This window comes from Nothobranchius furzeri, chromosome 11, assembly GCF_043380555.1.
Source record: "Nothobranchius furzeri strain GRZ-AD chromosome 11, NfurGRZ-RIMD1, whole genome shotgun sequence".
NCBI classification, from domain to species: Eukaryota; Metazoa; Chordata; class Actinopteri; order Cyprinodontiformes; family Nothobranchiidae; genus Nothobranchius; species Nothobranchius furzeri.
Genome location: NC_091751.1, coordinates 24,500,215 through 24,525,544, shown reverse-complemented (window position 1 = coordinate 24,525,544; position 25,330 = coordinate 24,500,215). Strand labels below are relative to the sequence as shown.

Below are 25,330 nucleotides of genomic sequence, written 5' to 3'. Positions count from 1 at the left end.
GTGACATGGAGGTGGGTTGAGTTGCCACTGTCCTGTGGGGGCCCCTGCTCCACTGGTAAGCCTCGGCTCTAGACTTTTAGTTTTAGATCAGTCTTAAACTGGTTTTTATTTGCCTTAATCTTGTCTTTTTATATTGTGATTATTTTAACATGCTGGAAATGATTCAACATTTTGGGCAAAAATGCACCTACATGCCTCAGTGTAGTTTTGAAACCAATTCCTTGGGTGAAATTCCCAAGGTGGCGTTTTGTTAAAATAAACTTATTCCCTCATGTCTCCACCATGCCACACTTAGGCCACCAAAATTGATCCCATCAACACCTTGGCTGCACCTAGAAGTCCTGTCCATAATGGTTATGAACAGAATCAGTGATAAAGAGCAACCTTGGTGGAGTCCAACCCTCACCGGAAATGCAGACCAAGCGTTGACACCAGTCACATAGGGACCTACCAGCCAGTATCAGAGGGCCTGGTACCTCATAAGCTCAAAGTACCCCCCCCCCCCCCCCCCCCCCAAAGGACCTCCAGAGGGACGCTGTCTATCACCTTCTCCAAATCCACAAAACATATGTAGATTGGAATGTGTGTGTATATATATATATATATATACACTAGTCATTTAAATTTTATTGTTTAATTTCATTGTATGGTGGCTTGAAAGGCTACCCCCTGAAAAATGAAATAAATTTACACACACTCATTTATACAAGTTATGAGCAAAAAAAAAAAAAAAAAAAGGAAAGTTGATTTTGGTGCTGTTCACAGAAGCTATTTGATTGGATGGGCCCCTAACAGGTACAGCCACGTCCCTGGTACTCGGTGACGCAGTACAGCAGATGTTAATTGTAAATATATCGGGTGGATTTTGTAAAGTTTCTTCTGATGGTGATGCAACAAAACAGTATCTTGCAACAATGTTACTGCAAAATCATAAGAGAACTTCAAAATAAAATATTAGCATAAAATGTTTTACAATATTTTTGAAATTGTGTATGAGCGAATCAGCGAAAAAACATTAATAATTATGTCTGCGGGGTAATCGTAGTTTAAACCATATTTTCTAATTATTTGATAGCGTCTCAAAACGCTTACCGTTTTGTTGTGCTCTTATTTTGAAGAATACATGAGCGGTTCCGGTTCCCCTCAAGTCTGCTTTTCCCTGCGAGCTCCGTTGCATCAGTTTCATAAAGTGAGCAGCTAGCTTTGAGCTCCTGGAAACTGCTTGGTAAGGTAAAACAGGTAAGTTAAAACAAACCGGGATTTGGAGTGAACAATAAGATAATTGACGTTTCAGTGAACTGAATGGGACTAAATTCTCTGGAAGTGGGCGTATATCACGTGTAGTTACACCACAGAGTTCCATCATGAAAACCGCAAATTTCACTTTCTGTTAGATTGTAACGACATGCTCGTTTTAAATACATTATGTTCAACTGTGTATCGTTTTTTGTGGTTCAATTTAAAAGTCTGCAATTGTTTTAATCACTAAGCAGCAACGGGTAACTGATATATTCGTACTTTACTGCTCTGGCTTCGCAGAATACAATGAAGTAGAGGTTTTGAACAATGATGTGCCAGGAAACATTAAAATAGCCTCGTCTGTTTGACCTCGTGTTGATCGCTGGTGCCCGAGGGGATGTTTGCTGTTCACGTATTTAAAACCAATGCTTTAACACGTTACTGTTGTATAAGTATTTGTCAGAGAAGATAATTTATTTAATTAGTTGAGATTTCAATGGAATTTCGCATTGGAGGCAGGCGAATGATGTCAGAACCAGGGCCGGTTCTAGACAGGCATATTTGAGGGGGCAGACAGAGTATGACAGATGGTGTGTTTGTCCAAACACAATTTTTTTTTTCAGAATCCTTATTCTCAGGAATTATTTACAGAGAAAATGAGTTTTTCTGTGCAGGTTCCTTTGAAGGAGTCATCACCTGTTACTACCATGCATATCTACATAAAATAGTATTTTAGGCCATAAAAATAACTTGTATTGGAAAAATAAATTAAAAAGTGCTTTCTTGACTCTTTTTTTTGTAAAGGACACGTTTTCTCGTGAGAGCACATGTGGCATTTTCGCTGTCGGACGTGTTATTTGGAATCGTAGCCTTAAGGTTGGTTTATGCTTGACGCGTCGGCGAGGTCCGCACGGCTCCGCGAGGAGAAGTTGCATCATTTTGCCTCATTTTAACAACCACGCCCCTCCACCGCGTGTCTCTGTACGGCCCAAAGTTTCCGCAACGCGCACCTAGGAAAATTTCTAACCACGCGGACGGTCGGACGCGGAAAAACAGGACGGACCGGCAAGAACTAGTATGGCAGAGGTTCGTAAATACAGACATTTGTATGATTCAGCTCTCAGAGATCACCGTGATCAACATGTTGTTAATGATTCTTGGAGAGAAATAGCTCGCACTGTCGGAAAAGACAAGGACGCTGTTAAAAACTGCTGAAATGCCATGTTGTAAACAGTAATTTCTACTTCTACTATGGTGTAGTGTTGGATGCATGCCGTAGAGCTCCATGCTGCCCCGTTCAGTTTGGGAGAATATTAGCTCACCGCAGACAAGCCGCATGAACCATAAACGCTGCGAGTTGTGAAGCGCGTTCCAGGCGCGAGCCGCATCACCAAGCGGAAAGTGAATGCGTCAAGCATAAAACAAGCTTTAGAGGGCCATTCCCATCTGTACCTGGTCGGCCCTGCCCGGATAGCTCCAGTCGGCCCCAACCTGGCCTGGTTGATTCCACACATCTTTGCTTAGGAATGCAAGGAATGCAGTCAGAGACATTTTCAGCTTCTAGGTAATCAGCATTATAATGAATGATAATGAATTGAGAATGCCTTAAGCCCATGTGGGCTGATTCTACCCACCAATCAGAGGCTTGCTCTAATGGAAGGTGTGAATTTAAGTGGGTGTGTTGGCCCTGGTCAGCCTGAAGCAGACCACCTCAGAAAGGGCTGAAAAACAGTCTCGTTGCACCCTGAAAAAAGGCAGGCCACCAAGATATGTAAGCAAGCTATGCTATCCGGGCTGGGCCGACCAGGTACAGATGGGAATGGCCCATTGGCTAGAAGGGCTCTACTACGATTGACTATTTGATTTAGCAGCAAACCGGCATCTTCCCTTGCTAAGTGCAGACTGTTCTCTTGCCACCTCCACCAACAGCTGTTTTGGGGAGTTTTGTAAAGAACTTGGTGCAGACTTGAATCGGCATCGGCCTTTAAACAAATCATATTGGTCAGCCTCTAGCCAGAACTCGTTTTGGAGTGAGCGTACTCGTGGGGTGCACGTGGGCTGGTTGAAGAAGCCAAGAGAAAACAAAAATGATCCAATGTTAAATATTGACTTTGCAGGGAGTGAACAATCATTAGGAAGCCCCTTATGTACACCTTTTCAGCGCTTTGGGCTTCCTGACAGGGTTGCGGAAGGCGCTTTATAAATAAAGCTTTGATTGATTGATTGATTTTCAAATGGAAAAGTGAAAATTTTAAGTGATGACTCCTTTAAAAATAAGGCTGGAAAAAAGTGAGTCATCATTTTGGGTATTCTCACAAAATCAGTGATTCATCAGTCAGTGATTCATATTTTCTATATTCACCAAAAAATAAAGCCAAATGCCCTGCTCTGATGAACAATATAATGTTTTATCCAAAAACATCTGGTGATTCACACACACACACACACACACACACACACACACACACACACACACACACACACACACACACACACACACACACACACACACACACACACACACACACAAACTTTCTAGCATACATTTTTTACTTTTTTGTACAACTGTACAGAAAGACAGGCAAAAAGTTAAAAATTCATTAAAAATCTATGCTTTTGTACAGAAATCTCAAGAAGATTGTTTTAACAGAATTTGCGCTACAACTGCTAGCCTAAAAATGTATTTTCGTGAATATAACGCGCAAACCTCTTCATGGAGCTGCGATTTTCGTGACATACGCTCAAGGCTTCCCAGTTAACACAACCTAAAAATCTTAGCCTCTTACATGCAAATAATGATTTTTAGGAAATTTTTCAAATTTGAAATTTAAATGATTATAAACCACGCCCACTTTGATTGGTCATTACCATATTGATATTGTAGTCTTAAGACTCTATGACTACGTTTACATGCAGCCAATATCCGGGTTATGATCGGGTTACGCCGGGGACACGCCGCGGAAGCGCCGCGAAGCGCCGAGAAGCGAATCGCTCACGAAATTCGGCCGCTGCTCGCTGCTCCTCAGTTCAGATCAGACGCGCCCCAGTCGAGGCGCGCCTCGGCTCAGCTGTAGTTTTTCTTTTAAACACTTGGTGTCCTCCATTTCCTCTCTGCCTTTTCTCAGCTCTTTTCCTCTACGTTTGAGTGTGTGTGTGTGTATGTGTATGTGTGTGTGTGTGTGTGTGTGTGTGTGTGTGTGTGTGTGTGTGTGTGTGTGTGTGTGTGTGTGTGAACCTATGGTATGAGTTGTTTCTGCCAGTTGAATCTCTTGGAACCCGCTCCAATTCTGCAGCTGTATCCTAGCAGTTTCATCCAAAATGGGTACGTAAATAACCATGTTTTTCGGGGGGCGTACAGCTCCTTGTGTTTCTCAACTTCCATAATTAATTTAAAGTCATCCATCTTAACTGCTTGCCTCAGACTTTCTGCCTCTCTGTCCTGTTTGCTCCGGTGAAAAGACACCCAAAACCACACACCCCTTCTTGTGGTCACACATGCACACAAGTTCAATGTGTGTGTGTGTTCGTGTGGTTTTTCTGCAGTGTCTGATTACGAACACATTTGACTATTGCGGAATTTTATTTTGAAATGCTTTATTTTGTTAACTTTACCGGCCTGCCTCTTATATCTAGGTTTGACTTCCTGCCAGAATTGACGCGATTCACTCGCGGCTCGCGAAAAAAATAGAGCCGACGCTGAAATGATCGCTGCATGGCGCGGGCTGGAGCGCGAGCTCGCGCCGACGCGAGGCGATTCGCGGCGCTTCGGCGGCCCATGTGGTCTATAGAATAGCTTAACAAGGGCGCCGAATGAAGGCGGTCCCATTTTCGCGGCGCTTCCGTGGCCAGTGTGTCCCCGGCGTTAAGGTCGGCATTCGGGTTTCTGAGTTGATCAGAATAACCCGTTTAAAAGGAAAAATAGAAAGAGTTACCCCTAACTTGCATAACCCGATGTAAATGCGGACGTTGGGGTAGCGTCAGGACGTGTGGACTACGTCAGGACGTGTGGACTACGTCCAGACGCAATATGCGTCATTTCCGGTTCTTCTCGTTCCGATATCCGTGAAAACAACAACATGTTTCCCAGTTCGGAAGAGATAGCGACCGCGTTTGTTTGCGCTTCAGTTTCCTCGTCACTCCGAAAGTGTGGTGCTGTGCCGCGACTCGCCATGTTGCTCCCAACTTGTTGTTTACTTCCGGTGTTCTGGCGCATACAAGACGTCTCGCTACTCAAAAGACCAAGATTCCTTGCGAACAGAGCATGCGCAGAACACACACTTTGATGGGGATATCCCGATATGCGTTTACAAGACCAAACATTCGGGTTAGAAAAGGGTTACATATCCGGGTTTCTGGCGGTGTTTACATGGACCTGCGGAACCGGGTTATTGTGAATATTCGGGTTTCAAAAGGGTTACTGGCTGCATGTAAACGCACTGAATAATGATGACAACCACTAAGTTTCATGCAGATCCATTTAGCCAGTTCAGCAGTATAATTTCTTCCTAGTTATAGCGCCCCCTATTGTTGAATCAAGTTGAAAATCAAGATATACACTTGAATTGACCTTAGGTATGGTGGTTATGAACAGCTTCGAAAAATGTCAAAATATTTTGAAGTTATACTAAAAAAAAACTTTTTCATTCCAAAAAAAATTATTTCAAAAAATCATATAAAAAAGGCAAATTATCCAAAATCCCTTCACATCGTTTGGTCAGCCGTTCCTCCTCTCTTGTCAGGCAAATTTGTGATGTGATTGTGTTTGACGGCCGGGAGGAGTTAACGAAAGTATGTTGGACTTACTATGCAAATTTCTACTAATTTGCATAAGTTTAAAACATTTTTTTAAATACTTGATGGATATAACTGATTTTGACGTCACAGGGTTATTGATGTAACAGTGTAGGTGTTTGTTTAAACACATTTTAGAGTGGTGAAGAATGACCTCTTTGATCACCCTCCTGTGAGACAAGATGAAGGTTCAACAATCTGTTGATTAGGTTACCCCGGTCAGCTGGTTCTGACTAATTGTGTGTGGGGGTTTATCTGTAACTTCTGGGTGTGCCTTCCTAAATAAAAGGAGCTCCAAGGCTTTGCCTTGAGTGTGAGAGCAAACTGACCTCTGTCTCTGATGTGTATTTGATTTCTCTCACCCTTTGCAAAGTATTTGTTGTTGTTTGCTTTTGGCAGGATTACAATTTACCAAATTATCAATCTAATCCCTCTGTGTGTGCTCTGAACTTTCTTTGAGGTAATATGGGAGTAATATAAAAATTACCCAACAATACTCATCTAAATTTGACTGACTCAATGAACATGCAGGATGAGATCATTTGTTTTTGTTTTTACGAAAGAAATGGGGAGAAACATGCCATAAACATTTTTGGGGTACAACAGCGCCACCTATTGGACAAATTCAAATTTTTTTTCTGTGATTTTAGATGTCACTATGACTGATATGAATTGTAACTTTCTGTATAGAATATGTATTTTTCATGAGTAAAAGGGCGAAATTTTTTAAAGGCTATAAGCCACGCCCACTTTTTAATCATTTTCGAAATATAGCTTAAGGGTCCAATGATAATAATAATAATAATGCATTGAACTTATATAGCACTTTTCTAGACACCCAAAGACGCTTTCCACACACTCTCACGGTCACACACTGCTAGTGATGGTAAGCTACTTGTAGCCACAGCCGCCCTGGGAAGGTCTGACAGAGGCGAGGCTGCCATTTGGCGCCGTCGGCCCCTCTGACCATCACTAACACAGGCAAGTTGGGTGAAGTGTCTTGCCCAAGGACCCAACAGCAGGATACCCCTGGCGGGAGCTGGAATCAAACCCATGACCCTTCGATCACGAGGCAACCCGCTCTACCACCTGAGCTACTGCTGCCCCCATATAAACATATCTGCCAAGTTCTGTGGAAATCCATTGAGCCGTTTTGCTGAAACAAACTTTTTGACTCTTTAGCACCCTCTATTGGTGAATCCAAACAAAATTTGGTAGGTAGGGCTTACCGCTCACACTTTGTAAGGGTCTAGAGTCTCATCATTTTATCTTGAAAATTGGTGAAGATATCATCAATGAGGACATGTGCTAGCTAGCGCACTGAATTTGACATAGGGTCATTAGCCCAATTTTCAATAATTTGCATTTTTCTTCGTCACAACAACTTAACTTAATCCATAGATCATATGTACAAAGTTTGAAGTTGATTCGACGAAAAATGACGAATAGGTGATTAAAACTAAGTTTTGCGTTTTTTGCGAGTTAGGCAGAAATGGGCGTGGCCAATACAAAAAGATGCAGAATCATCCAAGGATCATGTACATATAAAGTTTATGACTGTACGACCTACGATTTGGGAGCTAGTAGCTGAAACACCTTCACCTCCACAATAGCGCCACCTAGGTGACTCGGGGTCCAAATTTTCGAATCTGAGTAGCGGTCAGGATTTTCTATCAGACTGCCATGTCAGATTTTTCCTGGCAATTTCAGGCTCTTGCGCCCATACAGTATTAGCGGAGAAGAATAATAATGAAAAATCCGTAGAAAAACAATAGGGTTCCAATGCCCGTTGGGCTTGGAACCCTAATGACGACTTTAGACATCATTGGCAGTGAACGGTTGGATTTAAAATGATGACTTTAGTCGTCAGTGGCAGTGAATGAGTTATACAATGAGCTCTGCTCTCTCCTGGATGCTAATCCAACAACAACCTTCCCCCAGTCACGAGCCAAGATGGGTGAGTCCATAAATGCTAATTTTCTTTAGGTGTGTTTTGAAACTTCAGGGTAAATCCTGGGACGGGGAAATTGACGGGGATGTATGATGTTCCGGTCCTCTCAGCTGTTGTCTCCATTCAAATTCAGCCCTTTCAGGACAGCACAGATGCCAGCATATCACGACTGCTTTGGCAGTGAGTGATGTCTCTGATTAGCGCCAAAAAGCACCCAAAGTAACATTAATAAAATTAAAAGCATTAATTCTGTTAAAGTATATTATAATTCAGGATTTCCCCCAGCGCTCTATAAGCCTGGCGGCCAGCCAGGCTTTGCTTGCCTACCCGCCAGGTTGAGCGTCATGCCCTGCCCCCCTCCCCGACCCTACGGTGTCCGCTGACACGAACGGCGCAACAAAACTAGAGCCCTCAATCAGCTGATACTGGTGAGAAACAGCAGTATCACTTGTAGATGTCCTTCCCCCTGCTCTCACGGAGGAGAGCTGCGGGATGGTGCGCACTACCCCACCCCCCACACCGCCGACGGCCGAAGGCTTAACTCATTTTCTTAGTGTCCCTGTAATTTTATTCATTCAGAGGACAAGAGCAGCTGTGTGATGGAAAATGTGGCGTTCAATGACTAGAGGAACATCTGTTTTCTTCAGTGCTCTGTGAGACAGCAAAGCCCCAAAAAATAAGTCTGTGGGGGAATATCTCCGTGTTTTCCATTGTTGGGAGTTTAGTAACGCGATGTGAGTGAATTCCGCCGTATTTTCCAGTGTCAGAGTTTGATTTTAGGCGTGATTGGTACCTTCTCTCTTTTTCTTCTATTCTGCTTCACCCACAACCCTTCTAGTTTTACTACTGCTGGTTGTTTGGATGTCTGCTGATATCATTTCCTACTGAGTTACAACCAATCAGCATGAGCTAACCAAAGGTTCCATTCAGCTACTCCACCGGGCCATTCCGAGTACCTACCCCTGATCAGGTACCGTATTTTCACGACCATAAGGCGCACCTAAAAGTCTTAAATTTTCTCCAAAATGTACGCCGCGCCCTATGGTGCGGTGCGCCTATTGTGTTGTTGTGAGACACGAACGTAGTAGAAGACAAGGGGCATGGCGTGGACGTGAGCGAAGACAGACATGTGGATCTGCCACATCGTCATCAACATCCTCGCTGTTTGCCTCAGACTCCGGCTGTGAGTCTCCGTCCACTTCCTCTGCTTCTAGTTCAAAAAACAGCCGTACTATCTGAACTGCCTGGTGGACATTTATCCTTCTCATCATCCTTTATATAAGCTTAATAAAGCCTACTAAACTGCAGAGACAATATATCTGTCCGGATCGCTCCAAAATATGAAGTTTACCATCATTATCTGTCTAATTGTTTGTTGTTACTCCGTTTGTGCCACTCCTTTCCCCGCGAAGCGACTCCTTTTTGCGCACATCTCGTTACTCGTGCAGCCTTCCTTTCTCTCTCTCAGCTACATAATGATACGTTTTATCAATTGAATATGTGAAACTTCCACCAACAGCAAAAGGATCTCATGTTTTTGTGGGTTTTTTATGTTCACAAGCACATTCCCTCACGGATTACTAAACTGCTGTTTTAACAAGTTATCAGATTGTCTAAAAATAGGTTGTTTATTAGTTTAGTATAACTCCGCTTTTACGTTGCCTATTAACAACATTTAAAAACTGGGGTATAGTTTATAATCTCCTTTTTAAAGCTGAACTGAAACCGAAACTCAGGGAGGCGGAGTCTTGCTGCTACAGCGTCCGAAATCAGACCTGTTCAAAAGACGCGGATACGCGTCCATGGACCCCAGAGGGTTAATAAAACACAATTCAAATCACACTATTTTCTTAGGCCTATTAATAACACACATGATTTTGTTCATGTGGAAAGTTTATGTGGTTAAATCCACCAACTACCGGTAAACACATTCTGAAATTCAACACAGCGCATCAGCGCTTGAAGCGGCGCTGCGAGCAGCTGTGGTCCAAAAAGTACCAGAACCGCTCACGGTGCATGCACAATCATGCATCAACACTGCTCGCCCGCTGTTTCCCTAATAACACACGCTGTTCGTTTTTATTTCTACACGTTTTTTTACTCACAAAGATTGTCAAGAAAGCGTGTTTGTCGTGTTCATGTCAAATTAAACTGATCACAAAACACAGATTTGCTTTCTTTATTTCGTTTTCCTCATCCAACCCCCATAAATCCCTGTGTGTCCTCCTGCAGCACTCCCGGTGTACGCCCGGCTTTAGTAGGAGGGAGACCCGCGATTATCGCTTTGTCGCGCGTGTCTCATTGAAAATGAATGGAGGAGAGGCGAAGTTGCCTCCCGTGTGTCGAGCCCATTAGAAGAGCACGAGCCGTCAGCGCACGCAATGAGGAAGTGCACGTGCGCTCTAAACCAGGTCTGAACCAGAGCTAGACCAGTAAAGTGAAACATGCTTTTGGCTGTTTATAATTTTCACAATGTCTGGTTTGCACTGATACGTTCCGAGTCCCGAGCCCGCACAGATGTTTTACCGTGCCCGCGCCTTTTGTATGTGTTAAATACCCAAAAGACGCCCGTAACTGAAGCTGCGCCCTATAACACGGTGCGCCCTATGGTCGTGAAAATACGGTACTCAGAAAGTTTGTGAAAACAGCTTTTAGGCGGGCCCGGGCAAGTGGCCATGTCGGGAAGTTCCTGTAAATTTACCCCGAAGTTCCGATAATGGAAATGTACCTAATGTGACATAGCTCTGACTGTTTTCTAATCTGAGCATTCTCTGTTTGTTTTCTATCAGCGGCTAATGCAGGAAATTGGTGTAGAAGACCATTTTCACATTTAGCCTGCATGTTAAACTCAGAACGACCGACCATATTTCATAAATAGCAAGTATAAAATGGTTTCTCGGTGGACCTGCTCTGGCTTTAGTGTCCAGGTTTGATAGCAGATGGTGCAAATATGAGTCCTTCAGTCCCCAAACTCTTTATAGACACATGAAAACATCAGCAAACAAAACAAAACAATGGCCTCATAGTTCCATGCTACACAGCTCTAGATCACCCAATCCAATCTGCACAGAATTCAGAGGTGTTCTGGTAGGTTCTCTTTGACCTGGGTTATTCTATCAGAGGGTCGGTATGGGATGCTCCACCTACCTGTCAGATCTCCAAACCTCTAAAGCTTACCGGGATTCAACCTGAAATATTGTTTTATTTCTCTGTGGTGGGTTTCATCCTTTGACGCTCTGTGGTTCCTCTCATCCTCAGGTGGAACATGTGTGGCATCTGGGCGTTGTTTGGCAGCGATGAGTGCCTGTCAGTTCAGTGCACGTGTGCCATGAAGATCGCCCACAGAGGCCCTGATGCTTTCCGCTTTGAGAACGTCAATGGCTTTACCAACTGCTGCTTTGGTTTCCACCGGCTGGCCATCGTGGATCAGCTGTATGGGATGCAGCCGCTACGCGTCAAGAAGTTCCCTTACTTATGGCTGTGCTACAACGGAGAGATTTACAACCACTGCAGAGTAAGACCCGGGCTTCCTGCTGCCTCCAGGAGGCTTTGAACTGATGTGAAACACAGATCCTTCACTTTGCTGTCCACATAATAGATGTACTACAGTTTATAGTGTAGGAAATGGAAAATAACACATCACACTCCCGCCTGCTTGATGCTTAACCCAAAAAACAGAAATCCTTTTTCATTTTCATAATTCATCTATGAAGGACCTTCATCAGCTTCCAGTTTGAACTTGGATGCTGTTTTCTGTTTTCCTTCCAAACATTCTTCCCTCTAATGGTTTCTTTTGCTTTAGCTTATTTACAAAAGATCGTAAAGTGTAATAAACAAAACAACAATAAAGACAGTCTAAATGGGAAAAACAGAACAATGAATAAATAATAATGTGGTGATAAAACTGACATGAAAACATATTTGATGAACAATGAATATTTTTGAATGATCCAATGAAAAAACTTCATACAATTGGGTAACGCTTCCTTTTACAGTCCCCTAATTACTAAGTACTTACATGGTAATTACATAGTAAGTTAAAGTGTATTATTGTTTGAGTTCTTAAACAGTTATTACCATGTAACTCAGGTTCAATTCTAGTTTTTATTTTATTAATCATTCCCAGTAAATACAGCATCATACTATAATTACGCCTTATTACAATTATACACTTTAAGTACACAATAATACACTTTTACTTACTGTGTAATTAACATGTAAGTACTTAGTAATTAGGGGACTGTAAAGGGAAGCGTTACCAACAATTGTTTACTGGGATTATCTTGTTTTAGCGGTCAATCTGGATTATTTCTAACAAAAAAAGAGATTTGTCCTCAGATGACGGTTGGACAGAGGCAGAAGGACCAGTTTACACAAACATTGAAGCAAATCATTACCTTTGTGTTGACTCTACAGAAGAAATGTCAGTTTAAAAAGTATCTAAGAATAGAGACAGGCAGACCAGTGGGTTATTTTTCATTTTCAACTGTTTGGTTTGTAAACATTCGTGTAAACAAGCAAAGTAAAGTAATGGAAACTCCTCCGTTTCCCCTTAGTGCCGGTCACATGTCATCACCGGATGGCGATGTTTGTCCAGACTTCGTGTTTTCTGGTACTTATTCAGCAAAAATACTTTAGATCCTAATTTATGAGATTTGTTGTAATATTTGGCTTCCCAGATGCTCTAAAACAACAATAGTCATATTTAATGCTGGTTTATAAAAACCACAGGAGCTTCACTGTTTGTCTAAGAGCTGTGGTTGGTTGGTGTCCCCCACAAGAATGGGGACATTTATACAGTACCTGGGTGTTTTGGAGTCCTCCAGCTGGACCTTTTCGCAGCCTAACCCTTCTCTAAATCCGAGACCGTGGTCTTGAGTCAGAAAAGGGTAGGATGCCTTCTCCGGGTCAGGGATGAGGTCCTGCTGCAAGTGGAGGACTTTAAGTAGCTCGGGGTCTTGTTCACGAGTGAGGGAAAGCTGGAGCGTGAGATCGATAGGCAGATTGGTGCTGCATCTGCAGTGATGCAGGCGTTGTACCGGTCTGTCGTGGTGAAGAGAGAGCTGAGTCAGAAGGTGAAGCTCTCGATTTACCCGTCGATCTACGTTCCTACCCTCACCTATTTTTGCGAGCTTTGGGTGGTGACCAAAAGAACGAGATCGCGGATACAAGCGGGTGAAACAAGTTTTCTCCGCAGGGTGTCTGGGCTCTCCCTTAGAGATACGGTGAGAAGCTCCGTCACCCGGGAGGGGTTCAGAGTAGACCCGCTGCACCTCCACGTCCAGCGGCGCTAGTGAAGGTGGCTCGGGAAATCTAGTTGGGGTGCCTCCCTGGTGAGGTTTTCTGGCCACTTCGAACTGGGAGAAGACCTAAACAAAGACCCAGGACATGCTGGAGGGACTGTGTCTCTCGGCTGGCCAGGGAACATCTTAGGATTCCCCCCAGAGGAGATGGCACAAGTGGCTGGGGAGAGGGAAGTCTGGGCCTTCCTCCTCAGGCTGCTGCCCCCATGACCTGACCCCAGATAAGTGATAGAGGATGCAACTAACACTCCGGTTACCAACATTAATCAAGCTTTTTTTTTTCTACAAGCCCAAACACCTGAAGCTCTGATGGACTGTGGACAAGACTAAAACAATCTACAAAGAACCTAGAGTTTTTGCAGCTTTTATTTTGAAAAGTGACACAGAAAACAAACCAGTCACATGACCCAGGCAAAATTAGGTCTTGTTTGTCACCAGTCATGTGGTTTTCTGCAAAATGAAGCAAGCCTTGAAGCACTCCCTAAATCTTGATGTGAGAACCCCCTAAAACTAGAGCGGTTGTTCTCTGTCAGCCAAAAGGCTCCAGCAAAACTCTCTAGAAAGGAACGTTTTGATCATCATTTGTATCAGGCAGAAGTTCCTGTCCAGTTAAATAGAAAATGAGACATTACCTTTATGAAATGATCTTGAACAAGTGACTAGAATAGAACCATGTAAATGCCTGAAGATGATGAAACAAACCCTTAACACAACTCTTCTTTTAGCTGGAGCAGCAGTTTGACTTTGACTGTCAGACAAAAATGGACGGAGAGATTTTGCTCCACCTGTATGATCGCTTCGGCATCAAGAAGATGGCCTCTCTCCTCGACGGAGTGTTTGCCTTCATTTTGTTGGATACCGCCAACAGAAGGGTCCATCTGGGGAGGGACACATATGGCATCCGGCCGTTGTTTAAATTCATCACGGATAATGGATTCCTGGCCGTCTGCTCAGAGGCTAAAGGTAGCAGGATAGATTAGAAACTTAAACATTTCCGTTCTGGTGATTGGTAGAACTTTATTAACTCGTGGTTCTGATCACAGGCCTTGTAGACATTACCCACTCGATGGCTACAGCCGCCAACATCGTGCCCTTTCTTCCGGGACACATTGAGGTTTTTGATCTGAAGCTGAACGGAAAAGTTGAGTCTATCCAGTTTGAGCAGTTTCACTGCTGCACACAGGAGCCTGCTCATGCTGCCTACGATAGTGTGGAGAAGCTGCCCACAGGTGAGAAATGATCCTAACCAGGTTGGTTACTCAGTCCGTCTTTTTATCAGAACAACCTACTAGGCTGACAGAAAGGTCACAGACAACAACATGTCTTATTCTCTAGTAACCATTAAAGGATGGCTAGAACTTCTACTTTTTTCATAAATCAAATAAAAGAAAACTAAGCAAATGTGTCTCCACAGGAGTTGACAAGGAAACGGTGAAGAGCAACATCAGACGGCTGTTTGAAAATGCCGTGAGGAAACGTCTGATGGCTCACAGGCGGATTGGGTGTCTGCTGTCAGGTGACTCAACCAACAAGGCCACATTGGTCATCAATTCTATCAGTGCAACAAACCCAGATTTACAGATATTGATCTAAACTGAAGTTTTAGAAGCTGAGAGTCAGAGGCAACCATGACACTAACTAGAACATTGCAAAAAATTCTTCCCAAAAACATATTACCTTTTGGAGTCCACTAGAGCTAGTGTTGGTAGCTAGTGAGCTAACTGCCCTGATCCACCTATCCCAGTTCCTCTTTCCTTCCCTCCAGATACCCCACCCCCCACCCCCCCAGTCACCCTATGAAACAGATAAACAAATAGAAACAAGATGGAGAAAATACTGGTTAATATCGGCCCAGCTTTATTTATCGAACCGATGCAATAAGTTAAAAATGACTAACATCGGCCAATACTGATATTGATGCAAATATATTGTGCATCCCTACTAAATACCAGTCACCGTTTTCTACGTCCAAACGTCTTTTGTTGATCGCGACTTCAAATGGTGTTTTTGGGATTCTAGTAGTTTGTCCTAAAGTGGTAGCAGCCGGCTGTTTCTCCTCTGATATTATTGAGCGGAGAACGTCTCACACCAACGGTGTTCCGTTAGGACTGGGCAATAAATCGAAAATTTATAGTTATCGAAATTTCTGACACTTATCGTGATATTTTCCCCATGTCAATAAATTTGATACAAAAAAATTACTAGATGTGTGTAGGTTGGCGATGTTCATGTCCCTTTAAGAAGCTGTACCACCTTGAGTCACGTAAAATGTGACTCAACGTAATACACGTGACAGCCCCATCTAGTGGTCAACCTTTTTTTCTGCGCATACCTGTAGTTCATTTATCGTTATCGAGTTGAAATCCTCAATATGTCATGAAATTAATTTTAGCCCATATCACCCAACCCTATATTCTGTTGATAAATACGCGAGTGTGTTATGAGCAGAGGACCCAGGGAAGAGCGGGAATTCTGTGAGACCAACAATCAGATGATCCAATAGTGGCTTTCTGTCCGAAATGTGTTATTGGCAGAGATATTTAGATAAATGTTCGAGAACCACTAGTTAAATTTTTTCTTTTTCTTTCATTTCTACAACATATTTATAGCTAAATTACAGCTCTTTACAAGACACACCATGCCAGCAAATCGGCGTAATATTACCACTCCTGCCTAATTGCCAGCATTCGTTCCTCCTCTCTTGGTAGTAATATTGCTGTAATTGTCTGTCTTATAAATGGCTATTGCACCTTGGTGCAACAGAGGGAGGTGTCATGATGACGTAGGAAGTTAATGCCGAGCTCCGGCCGGCAGCTACATAAGTTTTACTTTTTGAACAAAATCACCTGAGACGGCCAACAAGCTTATCTCCGTTAGAGCTGGAGCTCAGATCACCAGAGACTGCATGGGAACTGTGACAGACATCTTTAGGAGCAGCTCATTAAAAAAATTTAACGATCGCAGCTTCTATCACAGTAAAAAAACAAGTCATGTCCAAGATAAACGAAAGTTTGCGGCTGAGAAAGGACCGCCCCATACCCTTTTATACCTCCATCACCTAATCTTTTTTTAAATGGGACACGATTGCGGCACATTACCGCCACGGTCTGACCACTTATGAACGACTTAAGGTTCCCTGATGCCGCCACGGCGTTGCGACAAATTAACAGCATTGTTTTGTAAAAACGGCTCATGTTAGAACGTTGTTAAAAGGCATGAAATAATGTTTTTTTTTAAGCTAACTTGTTTTCCAAATTTGCCATTTCACCTTCAATCAAACTCGGACAGAAACAGCAGATTAATGGGCTCGACAGATGGGAGGCTACAAACTACAGCGATAAGCAAAACTTTTTGCTCTCGCTTTGATAACCTGACACACGGGAGGCGACATGCGGCAGCGGCAAAAGCCAGCAACGCGCTCTGTTCCAGGGCAAATAGCAAGTCTTCCGTTGTTTTGATTGGTCGTAAGATTAGAGGGAATTTTAGATTATTAAAGCAGTTCAGAGGTAAAAAAAAAAAAAAAAAAAGTGGTGGATATGAAGTCTGATGGGGTTTTGTTAGAGTTAAGTGAAGTCTTGCTCCTGACTACTATATAAAAAAGAAAACTACATGAATGGGTTCATCCCACATAACAAACAGAAAAAAATGGTGGATATGAGACCACACCAACATATTCCCCATGCCGCTGCCTTTTCGTGAAGATCTCTATATTCTTTTGTAGAAACGTTGTAAAGCCCTGGGAGATCAGACACAGCAATTACTAACTTTTCCTCAATGTTTACCTGGAGATGTACTGAGAAGCTTCCTGTCTGCTCATTGGTTAGTCAATAAAACCTCCGCCGATTGGTCATTGTCCGAGCAACAGCGATGAAAAGTTGAAATATTTAAACTTTCTGACATTGCGTCGCTAGCTCGCCTGTGCACAACACATGCACGAGCACAAAATTTCACATGCACGTTTTTCGCGTGTCGCTTAGCAGGAGGGACACCCGCAATTATCGCTTTGTCACACACGTCTCATGGATGATGAACGGAGGGGAGGCGATGTCGCCTCCCGTGTGTCGGGTTCATAATGCTTGGAGTCAGTACTATTCAAGATGGCCTCCAGCAAAGCAACACTGGTGAACCTAAGAATGTGGATATGTTAATGAAACTCTAAAAATGATAATCTAGCATTATTGCTTCTTTTGAGATAATTGGACTCCAAAGAATTAGAAGCTGGTGGTCCTCCTCACCATGAATGCTCAGCCTCAGGTGGTCTGTTTTCAGAGATAAGATTTATTATATTCAAGTGATCACTAGCACAAATGAGCCAACAGACATTTAATATCCTAATAATTTAATCATTCTAAGTTCATTAGTAAAAGCCATTGATGGAGTTGCATGACTCTTCTGGACTGATTTCCAGGTGGCCTGGACTCCAGTTTGGTTTCTGCCATTTTGGTGAAACAGGCTCAAGCGGAGAAGCTGCCGTATCCCATTCAGACATTTTCCATCGGGTCTGACGATAGTCCGGACATCCTTGCTGCTCGCAAGGTCAGTTCATTCACCTTTGGTGTGTGTGTGTGTGTGTGTGTGTTTGTGTGTGTGTGTGTGTGTGTGTGTGTTAAGGTTGGGTGATTGGACAAATTTATCAACCGCCAGTGATAATTTGAGCCTTTTACAAATAGTTTATTTTTAAGAGTGATATTTTTCATGCCTGTGAACAAGTCGTTTTGATGAGAAATTACAAACTTCCAGGTTAAATCAGCATCTTTGGTTGCACATTCTCTGTACATATACATACAGGCATGAGAAAAAGTTTGGGCACCCCTGATCATTTTCCTTTATAAATCGTTGGTGGTTTCAGTTACATGTATCATAGAGCAGGTGAACACAGTGATATTTGAGGAGTGAAATGAAGTTTATAGGATTTACACAAAGTTTTCATTAATTGTTTGAACAAAATTAGACGTGTGCATAAATTATGACACCCTTGTCATTTTATTAATTAGAAAATATTTAGCACTAATTATTGGAACACAAAATTGGTTTGGTCATTGACCCTTGACCTGGCTTTGTTTGGGTTCACACCTTCACTTTGTTTATACTCATGATTTAATTTTCTACTCTATCACTGCTATTGTTTTTCAGATGTTTTTATTGGTTAGAGGTATTTGCCCTGATCTTTATCATGTTGACAGCGCTTTGTGATTTATATCTGTGAAAGGCGCTATATAAATACACTTTTACTTACTTACTTATTTACCTAAACAAGTAAATTCCAGTAATGGTGAAAGGTATTCACGGGGGCCATTTGCAAGTTTGAATATTCTCCAGAGAGTAGCTAAACTTGGGTCACAAAACAACTTTCAAATGACCTGGAAATAAAGATTGTTCACCGCTGTGGTTTTGGGGCAGGATCCAGATTTCAGCTGTCTGTTTCCACAGTTAGGAACATATTGAGGACATGGAAGACCACAGGCACACTTCAAGTAAGGCTCCAAGTGCAGACCAAGAAAAATGTCAGATAAAAAAAGTTAAGGATGGTGAGAAGTTGAGAACAGTCGAGTCATCCCACAGACCAGCGCCATATACCTACATTATCTTGCTGCAGATGGAGTCACTGTGCATTGTTCAGCTATTTGCACAAGGAGGTGCTGGATGCAAGAGTGATGTAGAGTCCTGATTTTAAAACTTTGGCTTAAAGCTTCTTTCTGGAGTATTTCTCTTATCTGATGGCACCATCTAGTGGCTGACAAGCATATCACACAAAAAGTCTATTCCTCTGTTTAAGATGGCGATTTCACGTTTCTGTTTATAAATGAGCTTCTTAGCCAACAAACGGAGCTAAAACACGCTGTTTCATGAGTATTATTCTCATGTCATGTTGTGTTTTCATATATTTATATTTTAGAGACTTACTTGTCGGTGAAAAGTTCATCAACTCTGCATCAAGCGAGGTATTCCTTAAACTTGAAGCAAATAAGCGGTAGTCTAACGCTATTGGTTAGCTCTGGTCGGCGCTCAGTTCCCTATTGAATGGAGCTCTGCGGGGCAGGGGGCGTGCTTAGCAATAAAAAAAGACATATTGCTTATCATGATACATGATGAGATAATCACTTTTACGGATTTCTGAAAAATCATACATCATTTCTGAAAGGGGAAAACTCCGGAAAGCAGCTTTAAATAGCGCTCGTTATTCAGGACCCGCTTCAAGTGTGTCGGCAGAGTGCGGATTCATCCAGAACGACATTTAAACATCCACAAGTCTGTCTGAGGCAAAAGTCCAGAACCTCATAACCTCTTCAGCAAACTCCCTAGAGACATTCGATTACATACAAGCTGCAGGTGACCAGTTCAGGTTTACGCGGAGCAGAAGGAATGTGCGTTCAGAAGTGGTAGGCTGATAAAACAGTCATAATTATAAATGCTTTTTTCAAGAGGTCGAGTAGCTTGTTTCAAGCTTTGTGTGGGTTAGGCTACACAGGTTGGAAATTGATTATACAGTCAAACTCATGAGTGAGCCACCGTAGCTGCAATACTTTCTCTGGACTGCACGGCGCTAAAGAGTCACAGTTTTTCATCATGACTTCAATGGATTTCACACACGGGGCCTTTAAGGTTGGGTGATTTGTATAATTTTCCCCACCACCAATCGTCAGTCGACGATGGGCGATTTATTTGTGCATGTGACTCTGAGCAACATCATGATGCACGGACTGATTTGCGAATACAATAGAAGTACAAACACTGATCTCTTTTTTTCTATAGAAGTGCAGCACAAATGTTTGCTGGAAGAGAAAGTTTGATTTTTCATTTAGTTTAATCTTGTATTTGTAGTTTGGTAGTGACGTACAAACGGCCCGTATTAAACATGGTTAAAGTGTTAAGAAGAAGCCTGGTCTTCGTTCCCCTGTGGTGCCCGCCATTGCGGTATTTTATTTAAGCAAAATGGTTTTTCTTTCTGAACAAAGGCTAGTGGGTTTCTTTCTTTTATAACTTAGAGAAATGAAATGAATGGCTGCTGCGTTCGGACGCACTCTGAGGAGGCAGCCAGAGGTCACATGATCCATTTATCCCCATCACTTTAGCTTTTAAAATAGTAAATAATCATTCAATTTTCATTCTTTTGAATTAATATTTAGTCCAAACAAGCTGAACAGAATGCCCCAATAACATATAAATAATTTCACTTTAATTAGGAACATTTCATATGACTGTACACATATATGTGCAGAGTACACATATATGTGTGCAGAGTACACATATATGTGTGCAGAGTACACATATATGTGTGCAGAGTACACATATATGTGTGCAGAGTACACATATGTGTGCAGAGTACACATATGTGTGCAGAGTACACATGTGTGCAGAGTACACATATATGTGTGCAGAGTACACATATATGTGTGCAGAGTACACATATATGTGTGCAGAGTACACATATATGAGTGCAGAGTACACATATATGAGTGCAGAGTACACATATATGTGTGCAGAGTACACATATATGAGTGCAGAGTACACACATATGAGTGCAGAGTACACACATATGAGTGCAGAGTACACATATATGTGTGCAGAGTACACATATGTGTGCAGAGTACACATATGTGTGCAGAGTACACATATATGTGTGCAGAGTACACATATATGAGTGCAGAGTACACATATATGAGTGCAGAGTACACATATATGTGTGCAAAGTACACATATATGAGTGCAGAGTACACACATATGAGTGCAGAGTACACACATATGAGTGCAGAGTACACACATATGAGTGCAGAGTACACATATATGAGTGCAGAGTACACACATATGAGTGCAGAGTACACACATATGTGTGTACTCTGCACTCATATGAGAATCCTAAGATTCTTGTGATTCCATTGATATTTGCCAGTTGAGCCAACCATAACTGTAAACGTAATAAATGTCAAACTACTCGGAAATTCTAAATATTGAAAAAGAACTCCCCATTTAAAGCCTCATATAATGGACAGAACAACGCCACGTTGAACAAAAATGATATCTTTTACGCCCACAAGGGTCCAATAAAAGTACTACTAGTCCAATAAAACATTTAGTCCACAACAAGTCTTGCAGCCCCTCGTGGTCTGCTTCTGCAAACTTATTAAGAACTTAAGATTACTGTGAATGGTGGATTGTCCCATAAAATGTCTAAATGTCACCTGCACAAATAAATCGCTCATCGTCATTTGTTGGACTGACTTATATCCGCTGGAAAATTTTACACATCGCCGAACCGTAATGTATGTTAATAATAATAATAATAATAATAATAATAATGATAACAATACTAATTAGAGCTTCTTCGTTCTGATGTATTTTCCGGGCTGAAACAGTCAGATTGGTACGTTTTTTGCATTTTGTCAGGTGGCAGCTCACATTGGCAGCGAACATCATGAGGTCAACTTCACCGCAGAGGAGGGGATCCAGGCTGTGGAGGAGGTCATCTTCCACCTGGAGACCTATGACATCACCACGATCCGTGCCTCTGTTGGTGAGTTCACAGATTTAAATGATCTTTTAAATCTATTTTAAAAGACTATAATATGATGTAGATGTCCATGGCAGTAGCAGGTGATGACTCCTCTAACATCTTTACAATATATTCATAGCTGCACCATGTTAGAACGTTGTCAAGAGGTACGAAGAAAGTGTTTTAAGCTCATCTGCTGTTGCAGCTTTAACCAAGGCTTTCTGATTGTTGTATGCTTGTTGTGCCTCAGAACAGCCTAAGCTAGGTCCCTGTCTGTGTTGCAGGTATGTATTTGGTATCCAAGTACATCAGGTCAAAGACGGACAGCGTGGTGATCTTCTCTGGAGAGGGAGCTGACGAGCTGACTCAGGGTTATATTTACTTCCACAAGGTGAGCGCTCCCAGAGCAGTTTTGGGTTTCAGTAAATCTTTGATTTAGGCTCAAAGTTTCATGTTGATATTTGTCTGTGGTCTAGTCCACAGGTAGCCGTTTTTTTTTTTAAACAAATATCCGCCCCTCCAAAAACTTGCATCCACACCACCTCGTTTTAAAAAGAAACTCTGTCCACACGTACCCGGATAAATACGTTGTTAAGGACATGCCAGACCTGTAGGCGGCAGTACTTCCCCCGTTCTTAACCTCGTCCTTCGTCTGTGGTCTTCCGCAAGGAGCAGTAATTCCGCTTGCAAAAACAAACAAGCAAAAAGCGCTTGGACAATTGATAAAGCGAGCGCAGCTCTGAGGGCATCCATGCTGTCGGCTAGTGTAAACACAGGTCGCACACGTGATGTCAGCATTGTTTTGTCGCGGAAAGTGACGTTGCGGACCTTAAAACTCCGGTTTTGTCTGTCCACACGCAGACACCCAAAACGGAGAAAACGCAGATCTTCACTTTGGCCCGAGTTTTTAAAAAGATCCGTTTTTGTGTGAAAAAATTCCGTTTTCGTGTGGATGACAGGCCAAAACGTAGAAAAATATCTACGTTTTGGCAGATCCCCGGCTACGTGTGGACAGGGCCTGAAGCAGGAGGAGTTTCTGTAGTTCCACCAAAGGGTTTCTGTTCGGTTCTGAAAAGAGAAGCCTTATTTATTTCTGCCATCATCTTGGGAAAAGAAGTTCTCAGACCTGTTGATGATGGATCTGTTGCTTCTATTGAAGCTGATGGTTTGTATGTATCAGATGGACCTTTTGGTTCTGATGGTTCTGTGTTTCTCATTCAGGCTCCGAGTCCCAGAGCAGCAGCAGAGGACAGCGTCCGCCTCCTGAAGGAGCTCTACTTGTTTGATGTTCTGCGGGCCGATCGCACCACGGCGGCTCACGGGTAAACGTCCTGCTGACGAAACTCAGTCAGCTCAAAATTAAAAATTAAACTTTGTCTGCAATCAGAACAAAAGTTTTAAAGCCTCGTCACCCAGTGGCATGCTGAGCAATGATTCATGTTGGGAACCAACCCAGAGCGGGGGGCATGTGTGAGCGGTTCTATTGACCAACATATAATCCGTGATCGGGGGTGGAGGCTAGACCGAGAGGCTGTCCAGCTGTCCAGCTGTCCAGGCGTTGACTCGCGGACCACCGGCCATGTTTAGAGTTCTTGTGGGGCACAGTTTTTTCTTTTAATTGATGTAAAAGTATTTTTATTGTGATTGTTTATGTTTACTTGCTCGACAACAAATCTAACAAAGTCACATATAAACAGTTTGTTCTGAGAAAAGCTTGTATCAGACGTCATAACCACCTTATGTAAGCCACCATTACCTAGAGCGTTTGTCCGTTTCCAGCCACCTGGGTGGTTTTAGAGGACGGAGCAGTGGAAACGTGATGGCGGCAGCTAGCCTTCACCAACGCAGCACGAGAGATATACTCGGCAAGATAAACGAAAAGCAAAAACCAACCAAATGTGTCGTTCCGGCAGCTCAAGCATCAGGCACCCACCTCTGACCACCGCTGGCCCTTACTGCTACATCCGGAGCACGTTCAAACACGGACAGAACTCTGAATGTGTAAAATAGTTCAACCTGATCCTGGGTCAGTCAGGAGCGCTGCCACAAAAAGCTTTAAAGATCACTCGATCACGTTTTCTGAAATCACAGCTTGGATCAGAAAATGATAACTGGTTGAGCTCGTGTGAGATGGGTCTGTTAATGAAAAGAAGGAAAACCCGGAGAGTCCTCTGGAATTCTGCCCACAGGGACTGGAGGAATCCGTAATGATGGTGGCATCGGGTTTATTGTGATGTGTTTGGTTTTCAGTCTGGAGCTCAGAGTGCCGTTCCTGGACCACCGATTCACAGCGTACTACCTCTCTCTACCCGAGGAGATGAGAACTCCCAAGGTCGGTCCATCGGTTTGTTTTACGGCAGGCGTGTTGATGCCATGCGTCACGCTGCCTGGGTTTTGTCTCCTGTCAGGACGGAGTGGAGAAACACCTTCTGAGGGACTCTTTCAAAGGACTCAACTTAATCCCTGATGAGATCCTTTGGAGGCGCAAAGAAGCTTTCAGTGATGGAGTGATGTCTGTGAAGAAGTCCTGGTACACCTGTCTCCAGGAGCATCTTGAGTCTATGGTGCGTGGGGGGGGGGGGGGGGGGGGATGTTGGTATTAAATCATGAAGGATCTGATTGTGTTGATCTGCTGCAGCAGAGAGATCGTATAATCATCAGATTATAGGTACAGCTCCCATATCTACACGTCAGAGAACCCAGAGCTGAGAATATTATGAAAGTAGTGATCTACTGTAAACTCCTCATCAGCTGATGAGCAGCCTCTGACCCTGGGTCAGCAGCTGCACAGCCATGGAGAGGACATGTGTTTTACTTTTTACAGTGAAGTTTGTTTTTCTGTCTCAGGTGAATGATGACCAGATGGAGAAGGCTCATAAAACCTTCCCTCACAACCCCCCCACCTCCAAAGAGGCGTACTACTTCAGACAGGTGTTTGAGAGGCACTACCCGGGCCGGGGCCAGTGGCTGCCCCACTACTGGATGCCCCGATGGATCGATGCCTGCGACCCGTCAGCACGGACTCTGTCCATCTACCAGCCAGACAAAGACCAGTGACCCTCCCCACCAAACACACACACACACACACACACACACACACACACACACACACACACACACACCAACTGTAAACCCCTCGTTCAGATGAAAGATGTCCGACTGTAACCGAGTTTATCTGACTCACTGTGGTGGGAGCAGCTGGAGGCTCTCAGGTTTAGTACAGATCTGTGTTTATACCTGCTGCTGGTTGTGAGAAGAACCGCATCTCTCATCTGGATCAGGTTGTGGAGGCAGCAGCAGCAGCAGCAGCGTGTGGTTGGTGGCGTATGTCTGCTGAAGCGTCTCATCAACACACCTGATGGTGGCTTTCAATTACTGCTGCCTTTATAATAAACCTAGAAAAAAAACATGTTTGTTTATCTGTTTTATGGATGTTGTTTATCAAAGGTTCAGCTAGATGAGTAGGTGGGACCCCCCCCCCCCCCTACACACACACACACACACACACACACACACACACACTGAGGCTAAAATAGTTCTGCAATGATCATGGTT

The 25,330-nt window shown here is 43.1% G+C and overlaps 1 protein-coding gene across 1 annotated transcript; it reads left to right on the top strand.

Moving 5' to 3' along the window:
• The first annotated feature begins 1,119 nt into the window (after positions 1-1,119).
• Positions 1,120-25,184, top strand: asns (asparagine synthetase). Its single transcript, XM_015955747.3, has 12 exons — positions 1,120-1,239; positions 11,240-11,495; positions 14,010-14,247; positions 14,328-14,513; positions 14,699-14,800; positions 17,693-17,820; positions 21,670-21,796; positions 22,060-22,166; positions 22,997-23,097; positions 24,026-24,107; positions 24,184-24,339; positions 24,623-25,184. The coding sequence occupies exons 2-12, from the start codon at positions 11,247-11,249 to the stop codon at positions 24,830-24,832; spliced, it is 1,686 nt and encodes a 561-aa protein (XP_015811233.1). The 5' UTR covers positions 1,120-1,239; positions 11,240-11,246; the 3' UTR covers positions 24,833-25,184.
• The last annotated feature ends 146 nt before the right edge of the window (positions 25,185-25,330 follow it).